We start from the raw sequence: 18,715 nt of genomic DNA, 5'->3' as shown, positions 1-18,715 counted from the left end.
AACGAGGTGAGGTGACGACAGGAGGAGAGGAGAATTTGATCCACTTAAGCAGAGGCCAGGGACCCGGAAGTGGGGTGAATGCCGACCGCTTGCAACCAGGGAGAGGGGAGGGAAACAACTATAAAACTTGCACCAGACATACGGAAATAATAACGAAACAATTACAAAACAATTACGAAATAGATTTAAAAATTCGTTTCGTTTTTTAGTTGCTCCTGAATGGTTTGTTATTGCTTCGTTTACCCAAAAAATAACGAATTATTAACGAATTACGAAATTAACGAACGAAACCGCCCAGCCCTAATATCCACTATTATTGACCCTTGAAGTACTTTTTGGTGGCTAGATGTTTCAGAAGTGGTCCAGGTGGAATTTCCACTAAATTGTATTAAAAATCTTAAGACATTTATTTTCCGCAAACCTTCTGTAGGTAGATCTGAAATAGACTGCTTTCCAATGGATCTCTCGGTGAACATTGCAATCTGCTTGGTCTTCTGCTGTGTCTGGGATGCAGAAAGTCGGGAATCAAATGCAGTCCTAACAGTGCCAAATGGAGCACAGTGGGGCGATTGGGGGGAAACACAATTCTGTACTTCAGGATATGCCAATGGATTTGCAATTAAGGTAAATGTCTTTCTATAGTATCTTCTTTTTCAAACACGTTGAAGATTAATAATATGTCAAAATTACTTTCCTTCCTCCATCTTTCATTATGCATCCCCCTTCCCCAAAATTAATCATAGAACCCCAAAAGTGAACATTGAGGAAATTCTTAATGGTTAGTTGTTTGAATTATAACTGAATAGTCAGTGATATGAAAGGATAGATTTTGAGAGCCTTGTGTGTGTCAGCAAAAGAAAGTAGTCTAAATCCAGTCATTTTTTATTATACCTAAGTTAGAGCTATGATTATAAGCCAATACCTATTATCTTTATTTGGAACTAGTAACTGGCTTTGGGAATTTTTTTTAAAAGAACACCAAATGCAACTTGGAGAACAAATAAGAAAGTGCAGTATGAGTCACTGAATATTACAAAATGACTACTTCTCAGGCTGAATTGAGAGCTTTTCCAATCCATTCATATAAATTCCCTGCATGCCTCTTACCAGCTTCAGATTTGTAAAATTACACAACCTTTGGAGTTTTTCCATGATTAAAACCCATGACAAGCTTACAAAAAGGGTATTTTAAAAAATATGAATGTAATCAGGGATGGCACAGAAGTTGCAATAAGTCATTTAAAACGCGCATTATTTTAAAAAAATGAAAATCCTAGATTAAATCTACACCATTCTTACTAACATAATTACCTTATTCATATAGTTGTCTTTCATTGGCTACTTGTGGAAGCAAGGATTGTGAAAAAAATTCAATTGAGACACATTTTCCCCATCATAATTCTTTCAGGGGTTAATTTCCCTTCCTAGGGATAGATTTCTCTCATCTCCTGTTTTCTCATCCCCATTCTTAATTATGAGTGTTTGTAAGTTGGATGGGACTGCCTTACTGGATTTGTCATTTTGGAAAGCATCAGGAAGCACAAGAAGTACAAAGCTACTCAGGGTATGAGAACTTCAGATTAATCTAGAATAGTGCTTGATTAGGTGTGCAAAACAGTGCGCCTCAAAAATTCTGACAAAAAGCATACAGAAAGCCAGTTAGGGCAAGTATTTCAACACAGTCTCTTTTTCATTTTTATCAGGTGCAGGCACCGCAAGGTATGTTCAAGGATGATTCATCTCTGAATGGCATCCGTCTCTACTGTCAATCTGGAGAAACAATTGAGTCTTCAGTTGGAGGGTGAGGATTTATTTTCTTCCTTTTACTCTTCGATTTTATTCCTGAAATTCTCTAGATTTGTATTTTAAATAGGTTTTTAATGGTTTAAGTGGTTTACTTTTAAATTGCATGGTATTAAATTCTATTTTAATGTTTATAGTCTTTCAATAGTAATATTATATTGTTTTAGCACTGTCTGCTGCTCTGAATCTTCGTTAAGAGAATAATCTGCATACTACTACTACTACTAATAATAATAATAATATCAGTACCAGGAAAGACAATATCAGGACAAGCATCTACACAGTAGAATTAAAGCTGTTTGACACCACCTCACTATTCGTACACTTTTTGTATATCCCGTTTCTATGCTCTTTCCATCTCAGAGCAACAATAGCTTGTGCTGCAGATAACATATATTTTGTTGTCTTGGTACAATCTTTTTTGACACTTTTCCCTTCCAGTTTCAGGGTAAAAAAACTGGTTTGTGTTCAACCCTATTTTTTTCTTTCCACCTCCCCCCCCCCCATTTTCCTATAGAATTCTGTATCTTGGCACAGTCCCATATGAATAAAAGTTCCAGTTTCTCTGCATTCATGTCAATAGAATTTAGATGTTCTTTTCATAATGTGTACTAATTTTCGGTCGGTCTGATACCTTTTACATTGTATTTCTTTGATTTTTGAATGTTTATGTTTTTGGATTAAACTTTTCTACATTGCTATGTTCTTCTGATTATAGTTTATTTTGTCTTTCCATGCTTCTAACAGTGTGGGTTGTAAATTGTATTGGTTATTTATTAATTTGTTATATATGAATCCCATAATTTCTTTCTTTTTCTCATATTCCATTGTAATATTTGATCTATATCCAGGGGCGGCTTAACCCATTACGCAAAGTAAACATTTGCAGTATAGTTGATTTTGCTCAGGGGTGCTCTTGAGGCGCTCTTGGGAGAAAATAGACCTTGACATATACGAGTTGTAGTTACTGGGATGTATAGTTCACCTAAAATCAAAGAGCATTCTGAACTTCACCAATGATGGAATTTAACCAAATATGGCACACAGCACTCCCATGACGAACAGAAAATATATATCAGTGATTGGTTGATGGGGCGCCAAAATACTGTTTGCTTACCATTGAAAATTACCTAGGGCCGCCTCTGTCTATATCTATCTTGAAACCTTCTTTCTTTTTCCACACTGTTATCTTTTGTGACATTCCATGCCATAACAACAAATTGGTTGATCCACATGTGTCTTTTAACTCTTCTCAGTCTTTTATTGTTCCATCCAAATTTATAAGGCCATCTATCTTTGTTATACTATTTTTATTTAAATTTTATTTTCACTTCTCTCTCTATATGCTGTTTCTTATTTTATAATATCCCTATTGGAAGTCTGTTTATTTTGTTCAATGGGAATTTATTTTGCAATTATTTCCAGCATTCTAATGTTGAGGATAGCGGACTTCCTTTTATTTTCTTTATTTCTTGACTGTTCATCCTTTCTTTTAGACACAAACAGTGGTCCCACCCAGTTACTGACTTCTGTATTCTTACCCATCTTTTTGTCTCATCAAAATCTAATTCTAGTAGTTTCATTAGCTGGCATGCTTCAAAGTAACTTTGTCGGTTGTGGGCTTCCCATTCTCCATTTTCTTGTGGCAATTGAATGATAAAGTAGATATTCTGCTTTTATTGGATCCTACCACCCATGTTTTGATTGTGGTGCCCAATTTTAAATTTGTTTTATTTGGTATGTTGAAATAGAAATTTTGGAAGACTCATAATCTTGACTATTTTGATCCTATTTGTTAAGTTTCAGTTCTATTTATTCGAATTTTGAATTTGCTTACTAATTTGTTTCCATCATTGATTGCAATTTATTTGTATTATAATATTTAGATTTTTGGGATATATACTCCCAAGTATTTAAGCTTCTCCCCACCCCCCGCCCCCAGTCTTATTCCCAGGATTGTTTGGATTACTTTTAACTCTTTCCAAGAAAGATTTTTATGTAAAATCTCTGATTTTTCAAGATTTATTGTAAGAACTGATACCTTTCAATTATATTTACTACTTCCCTTATGGAATCCCCTGGTGTTCCTAATGTTGTCATTGCATCTTTGGCATATCAATTAACTTTGATTTTATTCCTTACCTAATTGAAATCCTTTTAGTCTTTTTTTTATTTCTAATTAAATTAGCTAAAGTTTCTATTGCCATGGCAAATAAACTAGAGAAGAGTGGAAAACCTTGTTTTGTCCCACTTTTAATCTTTTTATTTTATCATAATTCAATAATTTGTGATACATCACTTGTTATTAAGCAGACATGCAATATTCAATACAATCTACAATACATTATCATTTTGCATCTATTTTATTTTCACACATACATATTTTCTATCCCTCGCCACTGTGCTCCCCTTCCTTGAGTCACTTCTTTCATCTGTCCAATTTTTTCCCCTTCTTTAATTCAATATATTATGTACTTTGCTAGTTATTCCTTTCAAATTTTTATGTTCATCTATATCTTCCATTTTGTATTATTTGTTCAAATTGATTAAGCTTACTTCCATTTTTAACCCAATTTTTGAACCATTGTTCTAGTTGTATACAATGGAACCATGTCAATATTATTCCCCTGAATTCTTCCATAATCATTTTCTTCTTCATTCCAACCTTTATCAAATCCTCTATTTTATCTAAGTTTTTTCCTTAATTTTTATCTATTGAGTTTTTTTGATTTTTTGGAAATTTCCTTTCAATAGTAGTAGTAGTAGCAATAACAATAATAATAATAATAACTTTATTTTTGTACCCCACCTCCATCTCCCCAAAGGGACTCCGGGTGGCTTACATATGGCACAAAATGCCTAAAGCAACATATAAAATAAACACACAGCACAATACAAAAATAAAACCAATAGCATATAAAACAATAATTTAAACTCAGATACAGTGCCCCATAACCTATGGTGAGAAGTGTCGCAATTAGTGTTATTACTGAACCATCCACTATCACCTTTCTCCTGTATATGTTCCATATATCTACTATATCACTCAACATTGGGTTTCCAATTTCCCTAATTTCTTTTCTCGTAAACTCTATAAAAAAGATATTCCAAATTTCTTGCTCTAATTTTTTCCGAATCTATTGTTAGCCATTCTATATCTATCTTATTTATCATTCCTTCTATAATCAATCTCAGTCTCTTTGCTTCATAGTATTCTTTAATATTGGGAAGTGCTAATCCTCCTTCTTTCTGTGATCTGTACCATATTTTTTATTTAATCTATTTCTTTTATTGCCATTGCAGTATTTATTTATCATTTGTTGCATTTATTCAGTGCTTCTTCTGTAATCTGGAGTGGTAGTATTCTAAAAATGAAGTTTATCCTTGCAAGAATTATCATTTTGACTAATGCTATCTTTACAAACCAAGATAAATGTATATTTTCATATTATAATAATTTATGAACTACTTTACTTAATGCTACTAGATTTACTTCTTCCATTTCTTTAAAGTCCTTTGTTATAATTACTCCCAAATATTTTAATTTGTTCTTGATTCTAATTCATATATTCCTCTGTTCTATAAAGTATTTTTCTTTTTTTTGTATAATTAAATAACATCATTTCTGATTTATTCCAACTTACTTGTTGTTTCCCCAAATATCTCTAAGTGATATAATAATCTACTTATTTTACCAACCATATTTTTTAAAAATAACAATGTATCACCAGCAAATAAGCTCTCCTTTTGCTTTTCCTTTATTCCTATCCCTTCTAAATCATTATCTTTCCCAATGGCATTTGCAAATAATTCTACCACCATAGCAAAACAAATTGGTGATAGAGGGCAGCTTTGTCTTGTTCTCAGTGTCACTTTTATTTATTTCGTTTCCCCATCATTAATTGCTACTAATGCTGAATTTTTGTAGGATTGTTCTAATAATCCTTTTATTTTACTTCCCATTCCAAATTTATTCATAATCTTCACAATCTGTTGTGAATTCATAATTCACAACAGACCTCACCTCTGAGGATGCTTGCCATAGATGCAGGCGAAACGTCAGGAGAAATGCCTCTAGAACATGGCCATATAGCCCGAAAAAACCCACAAGAACTTATTCATAATCTCCCCTAATTTCCATCATTCCACACAATCAAAAGCTTTAAATATATCTAATGCTAATATCCCCACTTTTATCTTTCTCTCTCAACAAATATGGATTTTGTTCAGTACACTCCGTATCAAATTTGACATTTGTCTTTCTTTTACAAACCCACAGTGTTCTATTTTTATATATTAGTACAAGCATTTATTCATTCCATTGGCTATTATAGCTAATAATATCTTTGTATCTTGATTAACTAATGATATGGGCTTATATGATCCTGGGTCTGTTAAATATTTATGAGGTTTTGGTATTAGTATTATTAATGACTTCCTCCATTATTCTGGTATTTTCTCTCCTTTCATTATTCCATTCTACAATTCTCTCAATTTTGGAATCAATATTTCTTTAAAACCTTCATAGTATTCTGTTCCCAATCCATCCAAACATGGAGCTTTTCCAGGTTTAAATTCTTAATAACTTCCTCTATTTCTGTCCTTTTAATAGGTTATTCCAATAGTTCTTTATCTTTCTCCTCCATCCTACTCTCCCAATTTTCTTCCACATATTTCCTAATTTTTTCTATGGAGCTGACTTTTGTTTGGTATAGTTCATTATAAAAACCCTTCAAAATCGTTAGTTTTTCTTTCATTGATCTACATATTTTACCCATTTTATCTTTTATCATATTTATCATGTTTTCCATTCTCTTTTTTGTGACCAATAGCTTTGAGTTCCTATTGCTAAATTTAAAAAAATCCCTTTTTAAGTATGTTAAATAATCTTGTACTTTGTCTACTTCAATTTTATCAAATTCCTCTCTTTTGCCTCCTACCCTTATGTATATTTGGATATCTCTCTTTATTGTGTACTCTTTTTCTAAAGCTTCTATTGCTTTTTCCAAATTTCCTTTCCTTTCTTCTTGCTTTTTAAAATATTAATTGTCTCTTTTATACATAGTCTTCTCACCACCACTTTCATTGTATCCCATAATACTCCTTCTGATAATTCCCTTTTATTAATTCCCCAAATTTCTTGCCATTCAGTCAGTTTTTATTCTAGCCACAATTTATCTATAGTTCAAAATTTTAGTATTTAATCTCCAGTTTCTCATTTTATCATAATCACATTTAAAGCAATCTCAATTGACACCAAGGCATGGCCTGAAACTTTAATATTTACAATATCAGCATTTAAAATTATTTAACATATTTTTAGAACCAAAAATGTAATCAATTCTTGTATATACTTTATGTACAACCTTGTAATATGTATATTTTTCCTCTCCCTTTACCACTCTCCACACATCTTTTAATTGCCATTTATTCATCACTTTACTTAAGTCCATTGTTTCACTATTTTAAATTTTTGCCTTTTGAGTAGTCTTATCTTATTTATCATACAACAATTGCAATCTCTTCCAAATATTATGTATTGTTGATGATAGTTTTCTATCTGACCTAGTACTTTTTCATATAAATTTCATGCTGTTTTACATTTGGTGTATATACATTTACTAATACATATCCACCTTCCCTTATTTCACCATACATTATTATATATCTACCTTCATAATCTTTCAATACTTTGTTACCAAGTTACATTTCATAGAGGTCTCTTCAAACTATAGGATTCTATCATTCTATAAGTCTATGTTCAATTCTACTACTCTTTTCCACCTACTGCTAAGGAGGCTGTTCAGGTCCTGAAGTGATGCTTGGCAGCTGTGATGGTCTGGATGAGGGTGAACAAATTGAAATTGAATCCAGACAAGACAGTTGTAAAGCTGAACAGGATATAGAGTTACAGCCAGTGTTGGATGGGGTTACATTGCCCTTGAAGACACAGGTTCACAGCTTGGGAGTTCTCCTGGATTTATCGCTGATCTGGAACCACAGGTGGCCAGGGGAACATTTGCACAATTATAGCCTGTGTGCCAGTTGTGCCTGTACCTTGCAAAGTTTGACTTGGCCATGGTAGTCCATGCTCTGGTTACATCACAAATAGACTACTGCAACACACTCTATGTGGGGTTGCATTTGAAGACTGTTTGGAAGCTCCAATTGGTCCATCAGGCTGCAGCCAGATTGCTAACTGGAGCAGGGTACAGGGGGCATACAACCTCCTGTTATGCCAGCTCCACTGGCTGCCAGTCTGCTACTGAGCATTATTTAAAGTGCTGGCTTTAGCCTATAAAGCCCTAAACAGTTCCGGCCCAACTGACCTGGCCAAATGTATCTCCCTCTATGAATAATCTCAGAGATTAAGATCATCTGGGGAGGCCCTGCTCTTGGTCACACCTCTCTTGCAGGTGCAACTGGTGAGGACGAGAGACAGGGCCTTCTCACTGGTGGCTCCTCGACTATGGAACTCCCTCCCCAATGAAGTCAGATCAGTGCTTTCTCTCCTGGCCTTCGAGGGAAAAAAATTGGCTGGAGGACCAAGCCATTGGGCAGTAAGCAATACAAGGAATGATCAGAATTATGTACAACTGATATTTGAAATTAAGAATGGCCTTGGACCAAGATTTTTGAATTACGTGATTTTAACGTTTGTATTAATATGTTTTAACTCAACTGTTTAATGTCTAAATGTGCATGTTTTATGATTTAATAGGATAGTCATATGTTATTTTTGATTTATGCTGTGTATGTGAGGGATTGAATTTTTGCCACAAATATATTGGAAATCTCCTTGAGCCCCCGCTCCCCCCGCCATGAGAAAAATGGTATAAAAGTGAAGTAAATAAATAGATAAATGTTCCTTCTAACTTCCAGGTAATTGCAGACATCACAGTCTATATCCTTTATAGACTTGCTTTGTTTCTTTGTTTCTGCATGGCAGGGGGCTAGAATGGATGGTCCTTGTTGTCTCTTCCAACTATGATTCTATTATTCTGCTTAGACAATTAAAGCATACCATGCCATGTTGTACTGTAGATGTTTCTACTTTTAACATGATTTTGGGGATCAAATCTAAATCCTATTATTAGACACAGCTACAGCAGAGCCATTGAATAGGATGGATTTCTCTATGCATTGTCGCACTGTTCATTGATTGACTGAATGATCACAACTGATCTACAGGATTCCAACCATCCAGCTATACTTTCTTGAACTAGTTGCTGGTTTATATAATATCTGTATGAACTTAGAAGGAAATCATCAATGTTTCCAAAATGATTAGGAATGTTTGACCTGACAGATATTTTGGATTTCATCTCTCCAAAACTCTAGTCAGAAAGAATTGTATGAGCTGTTGATCCATAACATCTTGCAGGCCAGTTTTCCTCTAAACATGGTTTATGGCTTCATTCCTTAGGTCAGCATTGAGTTTTTCTGGAATCCATCCAAATGTATTTCTCTGACAATTGTGATCATTGTTTTCTCTAACAGGAAAGGAGAGTGGTCAAAGACTATAAGTTGTTCCAAAGACTACCTGAGCTCTTTTTCTCTAAATGTGGAAGCAGCGCAGGGACCGATGGATGATAGTACAGCCAACAACATTCTGTTCAAATGTCAAAGCGGGGAGCAGCTGAAGGGTGAATCAAAAGAGTGGGGTACATATGGACCATGGAGCAAGGCTTGCGAAAAAGGTGCTATATGTGGGATCCAATCAAAAGTGGAGCCTGAGAAAGCTGGAATCATGCATGACAACACCGGACTTAATGATGTTAAGTTCTACTGCTGTGATTAAAGTGTAAGAGTTTTAGCCTCCTGACAACAGGGAGAAGAGCTGTCTGCATTGCTAGCTCATTGGTGCAATGAATGTTCACCACAATTAAATCTTAAACAAAGAGATGAGTGCATGCTTTATTTTTCTTCATTCGATTTCTTGACTCTACAAGTGTTGTAAATGGATAGAAGGCCAACAGAAGGATGAAAGGAAGATCAACAGAAAAAAACAGGCACAGGTTAATGAACAGACCTTTTTAAATAGTGTCATTCTCATAAGTGGCTTTTAAAATCTTATTCGGCCATAGTGCTGGTATTCCCTCCCTTTTCTTCACTTCACTTCACTTTATTTCTTAATTAGTCGCTCTCCACCAAAGTGCTCCGAGCGACTTACAATCTAAAATAGCATTTACACAATATAAAAACAATCAACATAAAAACATTCAACAGTGACTATTTGGCAATTTGATCTGATTACTTAAATGCACAACCAAACAGCCAAGTCTTGAGTGCCTTTACAAAAGGTTGCAACTCCGACATTGCTCTAATGTATGGAGGCAATGAGTTCCACAGAATTGGAGCATAGGGGACTTTAAAGCTGAATTGTTGTCTTGAACATGACTGTTTCACAAAGCAATTTTCAGAGCAACGGTTATGTATTGGATGATATGCCACTTCTGGAAGACATAAAGCTCATGGTGATCTCAACAGAAGGTGGAAAAAATGCCTTCCTTGTGAATTTTCCATGGTAGCTCCCTCCAAAAATTCCCAAAGAGAAATTTTCCTGTTTACCCAGAAAAAAACATTTTTCTTTGAAATATTAATATTTTATATTCTCAGATATAGGTTGACTTCATGTATAAATCATGGGCAGAGTTTAGGTTCAAAATTAGAGATTGTGATATGATCCATGGATAAGTCAAGGGCTATTTTGCAATATGGTAATTGAAAGGCATTCTGCCTCATTCTTCTGTCTTTGAAAGGTTGTAGGCAACCATATATGACCTCAAATACAACTTAATTTATGTATGCATGTGGTCTACTATAATTTAGGCAACTGACCTGTGGGGCTTAAAAAGTTTGAATATTTAGAAAAATGCTTACTTGATCGTTGCATCACTACCTTCATCAAAAATCCAAATGGTAACAAAAATATTTATTTATTTATTTAGGACATTTATATCCCATCCTATCTCAGTCTCCACAGAGGGACTCAGGACGGCTAACAACAACAAAAAACATAGGTATATATATCAAGTAAAAACAGCATAAAACATTATAAAAACTTTAAAACTATCGCCAATTTAAGTCATCATCCTAAGAGCAGTCCATCAGAGTCCATTAAAACCATAGCTTTGCCATCAAGGTAGTCTAACCCACAAAGGCCTGATCCCAAAGCCAGGATTTCACTTTTTTCCAGAAAGTGAGGAGGGATGGAGTAGATCTGATTTCACTTGGAAGGGAATTCTATAGCTGAGGGGCCACCACGGAGAAGGTCCTGCCTCTTGTCCCCACCAACTGTGATTGCAATGGCGGTGGGGGACGGGGGGGGGGGGGGGGACGGGACAGCGAGCCAAATCTCCCCGGACGATCAGAAGTTCCTAGGTGGTTCATAGTAGGAGATATGTTCAGATAGGTAAACTGGACCAGAACTGTTAAGGGCTTTATAGGCCAAAGCCAGTATTTTGAATTGTGCTCAGACGCTAATAGGTAGCCAGTGGAGCTGGTGAAGCAAGGGCGTTGTACACTCTCGGTATAACGCTCCCGTGAGCAACCTGGCTGCCGAGTATTGGACTAATTGAAGCTTCTGAACAGTCTTCAGAGGCAACTCTACGTAGAGTGTGTTGCAGTAATCTATTCAATAAAATAGTGAATATAATACAAAATATTTCATATTTTAGGGCTTCTTACAAAAATGCAATTTCATTTTTTTTTAAAAAAAAAATAGCAATGCTTTTAACACAATATAAAGCATCTCAAAAACCTCTGCTTAGATACCCTATCTGTTCTCACACACCTCACAATATCTGAGCAATACCTCAAGATATTAAATATGTTTATGAGTGTTGATTTAGAGTACACCTACATTGTAGGTTGGGACTAAGAAAACAAAACTGAATTATCACCAATATTTATTTATTTATTTATTTATTTACTGTCCTTGTATACCGCCGTTTCTCAGCCTAATTGGCGACTCAACGCGGTTTACAACAAAATATACAGTGCACAGTATACAATTAAAACCATAAAAAACATAATACACAATATTACACGAAATCACAATCCAATACATCTCCTAACTAAAATCGTGGTCCAATTGCATCATCCATATTACCAATCCGTAATCAACACAATCATTGCACCGAATTAGCCAATAATTTACATATCTCTAAGAACTGGGGTTGTCAAAATTTCTATCCATTGGATCAGTCAATCAGAATGATGAGTTTAGTCCAGAAATCAGTAGAAGGCTAGAACAGTCAAGATATCATTGTATATCAAAGTGAGATTGGTCCATGCCATCATATATCTACATATGACTATGAAAGCTCCACATTCAAAAAGCTGTTAAGAAGAAAATCAACTCATTTGAAAGGTCATACTGGAGGAGAGTTCTGTAGATACCTCGCTCAGAAATCAGATATTGGAGCAAATCTGGACCGAACTCTCCCAGGAAGCTAAGCTGACTAAGCTGGGACTGTGATACTTTGGCCCCATCATTAGAAGAAATGATTTGTTATCATGGTTAATAATGCTTATTAGAGTAGAAAGCAATAGCAAAAGAGGAAAACTGCATTACAAGTGGATAGACTCAATAAAGGGATATGGACTATGCAAGGTTTGAGCAGGATTAAGTTACAGAGTGATTTGGACATGTTTTTCATAAAGTTGCCATACATCAAAGTCAAAGTGATGCCACAACCACAAGTCAGTCTTTAGTGTAGTGACCAGAAATCCTGTCCACAAAAACATGGCTCGTTTCTTGACACAAATATACACACAAGCACTCCACTATACTTGCCAGAATTAGTTGAATTGGCATGGGTTAAAGCCTTTTGAGGGCATATGTTAAAGAAAGTCCAATGACAGTCTTTGAGAGAGCTCATAAAAGAGCTAGAGTTCAGCATTGCCAAACAGCTTCCTGAGCCAAGCATGGTGTTATTCCCTGCCATTGTTGCCTCTTTGCTGGATTCTTCAGTTTGCACTTGGACAGCATGACAACTTGCTGTTTGGAAATGGGTCTTGGCTTTATGCTTCTGCTTTTGTAGTCAATAGTGGAAAAAATAGGCAATGGACAAATAATTCTTTACTGCCTTTTTCTGTTCCACTCAGTTATCAAGCAATAGAGCATGGCAAGTGATAACTCAGAATGAGTGACTTTCACATTTCTTTGTCTTCCCACTCCCCTCTCCTGATGACCTTACATTTGTTGCTCACTGCAGGTTTGCTTTCATTCCACCTGTAGGACACCTAGTTCCTGTTACAGTGTAAGTTTAACTGCATTATACTTCACAAAGAATTTTTCTGAGGGAATTGGAAAGAGCAAGATAAAAATATACAAATCTTGTTAGTTGTTAAAAATAGAACTAAGGAAAAATATGTAGTTTTTTGACCATGTAGTTTTTTTGGTAATTGTTGGGATGACCTGAGGGATGGCATTTTTTTCACAAAGGCAATCCACACAGGATTTTAAATTCTGTTTGTCCTAAGTAGAGTAGACCCTCTGATTAAAATACCTTATAACAAGTGATTCAATGGATTTGTTGTAATAAGGATTAACCAAATTGAATCAGGACAGGGCATTTAAAATGTATTCCTTCCTCAGAATTATTTAGAGATTGCTCCAACTTGTGATGGAACAAGAGGGCTAGTATGCAAAACTATAAATGCTCTAATGTTAGAGGGTGTTGTGTCCCTTATAATTATTTTATTTCTTATTCGCCTCTCCTCATAGCTTGAGGTGAGTTACAACATTGCTAAAACATATAATCAAAACACATAATCATTTAATATTACTGCAAAAAACACATATTAAAACTTATTTCCATAAAATACATATTAAAATACACAAAACAAAAGTTAGACATAGAGTAGAAGTTTACAATTTTTAATGACAACTATTGGAGTAGGCCTGCTAGAAGAGATTGGTCTTCACTTATGTCTTAAATTCTGACAGCTGATGTAGCTGTCAGAGCTCTACCGGCAGGTTGTTCCACAGTCTTGGGGTGGCTGATGAAAAGGTCCTCCAGGAGGTGGTTGCCAGTTAGTTTCTGGCAGGGTGCAGTAGCCACCCCTCAGAGGACCTCAGTGTTTGGGGCAGATTGTTGGTAAGCAGGTGATTCTGTAGATAACCTGGAACCATGTAGGGCTTTAAAGCTCAGTTTGACTGACAAAGGCTGGGTTCCTACTACTGGCAGATGAAAGTTTAATCTACCTACTTATGTCTTTTTGGGTCTGTGATGTATTACACCCTACTTTTTGCAAAAAAAAAAAAGACAAAACAAAACACCACGCCCCTAACTTGACTACTTAGAAAATGCAGGCACCTAGTACCTTCCCATGGCTATTGAAGAGTAGAGAGTGTGGGCTTTGAAAATGTTTGATTCTATCCCTGTAACTAGATAATAAGTGAAGTTTACTGAGACCTCTAGATGATAGCTTGCAATCTTCCTCCATGATCCATTTGCTTTCCATCAGCTATGGAAGAGCCATGGCTTAATTGTATCAGCCAAATGGTGCATCTGGATAAATGGGTTGATATGGAGCATAGTTCTGCAAGTGAAACTTTTATATTAAAATGTTCCATACATGCCGTTAGCCAGGAAGCCTCATTGGACTTATTCCATAACAATTTTCCACATCTCTAATGATTTCTCAATTTGCTAGTTAATTCATGATTAGTTCCTATAATTAAAGGGGAAAGGAACATATCCACTGTTATTGGCCATCCTACATTTGGGCCCTTGAAGTACTTTTTTTGTAGCTAGAGGTAATTGCCTTTAGATTTCAGAAGTGACCGAGAAGGATTTTCCACTAAATTGTATTAAAAATCTCTAGACATTTACTTCCCAGAATCATTTTGCAGATGGATCTGAAATAGATTGCATTCCAATGGCTCTCTCAGTGAACATTGTGATCTGCTTGGTCTTCTGCTGTGTCTGGGATGCAGAAAGTCGGAAATCAAATGCAGTCCTAACAGTGCCAAATGGAGGAGTGGAGGGATTTTGGGGGCGGGCACAATTCTGTATTTCAGGACATGCCAATGGATTTGCAATTAAGGTAAATGTCTTTCTATCATACCCTCTTTTTCAAACACCTTGAAGAGTAACAATATGTCAAAATCTCTTTCCTTCTTTCCATCTTTTATTATGATTTCCCCTTCCCCAAAATTAATCATAGAACCTCAAAAGTGCACATTGAGGGAATTCTTGATGGGCAGTTTATTGATTTGTAACTGAATTGTGATTGATATGAAAGAATAGATTTTGAGACCCACATGAGTGTCAGCAAAAGAAAGTAGTCTAAATCCAGTTGTTAGACCAATGAATATAAGTAAACATCTATGATGAAATGATTCCTTTTTGATTGAGATTTTTGTGGTGCATTGACTAATATCCCTAATCAAGCACTATTCTGCTGCAAATATGGCCTAAAACCTATGTTACTCTGAAATTCTCATATTTATTTATTATTATTAATTTATAACCTTTGTATCCCATCCTATCCTTGACCTCCAAAGAGGGACTCAGGGCTGCTTCCAACAATATAAAAACACCAATAAAGGCACAATGATATAAAATGATAATAAATATACATTTAAAATAGTTCACCAGGTTTAAAATGTCACCCAAATCAGTCCAAAAAATATGGTCCATAAAATCTCATCTTCACCAATAAAAACCATCTATTCTGCGAACGCTTGCTCCCACAGCCAAGTTTTAAGTGTCTTGCGAAAAGTCAAGAGGGAGGGGGCATATGGGGAGGGAGTTCCACAGCCAAGGGGCCACCACAGAGAAGGCCCTGTCTTTTGTCCCCACCAAATGTGATGGTGGCGGGACCGAGAGCAGGGTTTCCCCAGATTATTTTTAAGTCCTTGATGGTTCATAGGGAGAGACACGTTCAACAGGTAATCCTGGGTGGATTGTGTAATTGGGCTTTGTACTGCTTGTGCTTCTGATGCTTTCCAAAATGGCAAATCTAGTACAGGCAGTCCCATCCAATTTACAGACAACTTATAATTCAGAACCAGGGTGAAACAACAGGAAGTGAAAGAAATCTATTTCATTCTTACTAAAATAATTGCTTTATTCATATGGTTCACTTCCATAGGCTGCTTGTTTGTTGTTTATTTGTTCAGTCATTTTCGACTCTTTGTGGCCTTATGGATCAGTCCACACTAGAGCTGAGCGAAGGAAGATAGATGCTTTTGAACTGTGGTGTTGGAGGAACGTTCTGAGAGTGCCTTGGACTGCAAGAAGATCCAACCAGTCCATCCTCCAGGAAATAAAGCCCGGCTGCCCATTGGAGGGAAGGATACTAGAGACAAGGTTGAAGTACTTTGGCCACATCATGAGGAGACAGCAAAGCCTAGAGAAGACAATTATGCTGGGAAAAGTGGAAGGTAAAAGGAAGAGGGGCCGACCAAGGGCAAGATGAATGGATGGCATCCTTGAAGTGACTGGACTGACCTTGAAGGAGCTGGGGGTGGTGACGGCTGACAGGGAGCTCTGGCGTGGGCTGGTCCATGAGGTCACGAAGAGTCGGAGATGACTGAATGAATGAACAATAACACACAGTAGAATTAGTGCTGTTTGACACCACTGTAAGTAAGATGGCTCATTGCTGTGGAATCACGGGAACTATAGTTTTATAACTTCTTTAGCTTACTTTGACAAAAAGGTCTGGTGCCCCACCAAACTACAAATACAAGATTATATATCATTGAGTCATGCCAATGAAAATGGTGTCAGACTGCATTAATTCTGAAGTGCAGATGCAACAAGATATTACAACACGAGTTTTCATAGGCTCCAGCAGATTCTCAAATATTATGCAACAACAAAAAATATAAGCCATGATAAACAATATAGTCCAAAAAAATCAGGACATGACTGATTTAAGTGTGTGTTCATTTAGGGAACACCCAAGAATCAAGTGGCTGTACGTTTCCTGCTGAGCAACAGAAGGAGATGATGCCACTGCAATTTCCCGGATTGCCACTGAATATACTTTTTAGTGATCTGGAATATTAATGTCTTCTTTCATTGTCCAGTTGTATAACTGTAACCAGACACTTTCAGGCACTCTCCTGACATTTCCCAACAAAGACAAAAACATGGAAGCTTGCTACTCTGTTCTCCACAGACATTGCTGTTTTTATTGTTGGTGAGGTAACAAATATCTCTTTCTACCCAATTTACAAAGCCATATAGACTGGTAAAACACTAGCATATATCATTAACTGAGTATAACTGAGATTATACTTTCAGATATAGGCTGACCTCATGTATAATTCATAGGCAGGGTTTGGGTCCAAAATTAAAGATTTAATATGACTCAGGGATAAGGAGACATATGGGATCTGGGCAGCTGAAATAAAACACAGAGAAGATTCACCGGGAAGCAAAATATGGCCATTGAAAGGCATTTTGCCTCATTCTTCTTCTGTATTTGAAAATAATCCAAATAGTAACTTCAAAATAGCAAATAAAATACAAAATCTTTCATATTTGAGGGCTTCTTACAAAAATGCATTTTAACTTTTTAGGAAAAATTAGCAATGTTTTTTACACAAAATAAAAGCAACTCAAAACCTCTGCATAGATACCCTATGTGCTTACTCTCAAACATCTCACTATATCTATACAATACCTCAAGACATCAGATATATCTAGAACTGTGCAAAATTATAACTATTTCATACTTCTTCTGTTGGAAATCTGTCTTTCAGCCTCGAATGAATATTTTGAGATAATCTTACCTTCATTGTACTGAACTAATGGAAAGTACATAAGTGTTGTCTTGGGGTGCATCTCCACTGTAGGTTGGGACTAAGAAAACATAACAGAATGGTCACCAATAATTTACATATATTTAAGAATTGCGGCTCTCAACATTTCTATCCATTGGATCAGTCAATCAGAATGATGACTTTAGTCCAGAAATCAGAAGCAAGTCAGAAGGCTAGAGAAGAAGGAATTAGACAGGATCCTGAACTGTGAAGCTTTCGTTGTATATCAAAGACAGATTTGTCCATGCCATCATAGTATCTACATATAACTATGAAAGCTGTACAGTTAAGAAATCTGTTGGGAAGAGGCTCAATTCACTAGAAAGGTCATAGTAGAGGAGAGTTCTGTAGATATCACAGTCTGCCAAAAAACAGATATTGGAGCAAATCTGGACTGACCGACCTAGACAGACTAAGCTGAGACTGTGATACTTTGGCCCCATCATGAGAAGACATGATATTATTAAAGGATAATAATGCTTATTATGTATTTATGTATGTATGACATTTACAGGCCACCCTTCTCACCCTTCTATTAGAGTAGAAAGTAATAGTAAAAGAAAAATACTGCATTACAAGTGAATAGACTCAATAATGGCAGACACCATATGGAATATGCAAGATTGAAGAAGGATTGTTGATAAGTTACAGAGTGATTTGGAGGTCTGTTGTTCATAATGTTGCCATACATCAAAGTCAAAGTGATGCCACAACAACAAGAGTCAGTCGTAGAGTTAGGTGTGATGACTGGAAATCCTGTACACAAGAACATGGCTCGTTTCTTAACACAAATATACACACAGGCATCCCTCTATATCTGGCAGGATTTGGTGAATGAATATGGGTTAAACCTTTTTGGGGTCATATATTAAAGAAAGTACAATGAAAGTATTTGAGAGGGCTCAAAGAAAAGAATTACAGCTCTACTTTTTCAGAGTCACCTCACACGTCCTGTCATTGATTGTTCTGACAGCGAGGGTGAGGAAATGCTATTTGAAAAGCCATCTTTTGAGCTAGAGTTCAGCATTGCCAAACAGCTTCCTCAGCCAAGCTTGAAAGAGCCCATGGAGGAAGCTAGCACTTCTCAGACTGCAGAGGTAGTACAAGTACATTCACCTGAGT

At 36.1% G+C, this 18,715-nt stretch overlaps 1 protein-coding gene across 1 annotated transcript; it reads left to right on the top strand.

The window, feature by feature from the left end:
• Window positions 1-456: 456 nt before the first annotated feature.
• LOC137096612 (vitelline membrane outer layer protein 1-like) lies at window positions 457-9,604 on the top strand. Its single transcript, XM_067466301.1, has 3 exons — window positions 457-624; window positions 1,704-1,801; window positions 9,304-9,604. Exons 1-3 carry the CDS (start codon window positions 457-459, stop codon window positions 9,602-9,604), a joined length of 567 nt encoding a protein of 188 aa, XP_067322402.1.
• Window positions 9,605-18,715: the final 9,111 nt, after the last annotated feature.

Source organism: Anolis sagrei, chromosome 3 (genome assembly GCF_037176765.1).
Source record: "Anolis sagrei isolate rAnoSag1 chromosome 3, rAnoSag1.mat, whole genome shotgun sequence".
Classification (NCBI taxonomy): domain Eukaryota; kingdom Metazoa; phylum Chordata; class Lepidosauria; order Squamata; family Dactyloidae; genus Anolis; species Anolis sagrei.
This window is presented reverse-complemented; position numbering and strand designations above follow the sequence as displayed.

Excerpts from the sequence above, each read along its gene's own strand:
- LOC137096612 (XM_067466301.1), top strand. The coding sequence starts at position 457 with ATGGATCTCTCGGTGAACATTGCAATCTGCTTGGTCTTCTGCTGTGTC. Across the intron at positions 625-1,703 it reads CCAATGGATTTGCAATTAAG|GTGCAGGCACCGCAAGGTAT; the intron begins GTAAATGTCTTT and ends CATTTTTATCAG. Across the intron at positions 1,802-9,303 it reads ATTGAGTCTTCAGTTGGAGG|GAAAGGAGAGTGGTCAAAGA; the intron begins GTGAGGATTTAT and ends TTTCTCTAACAG.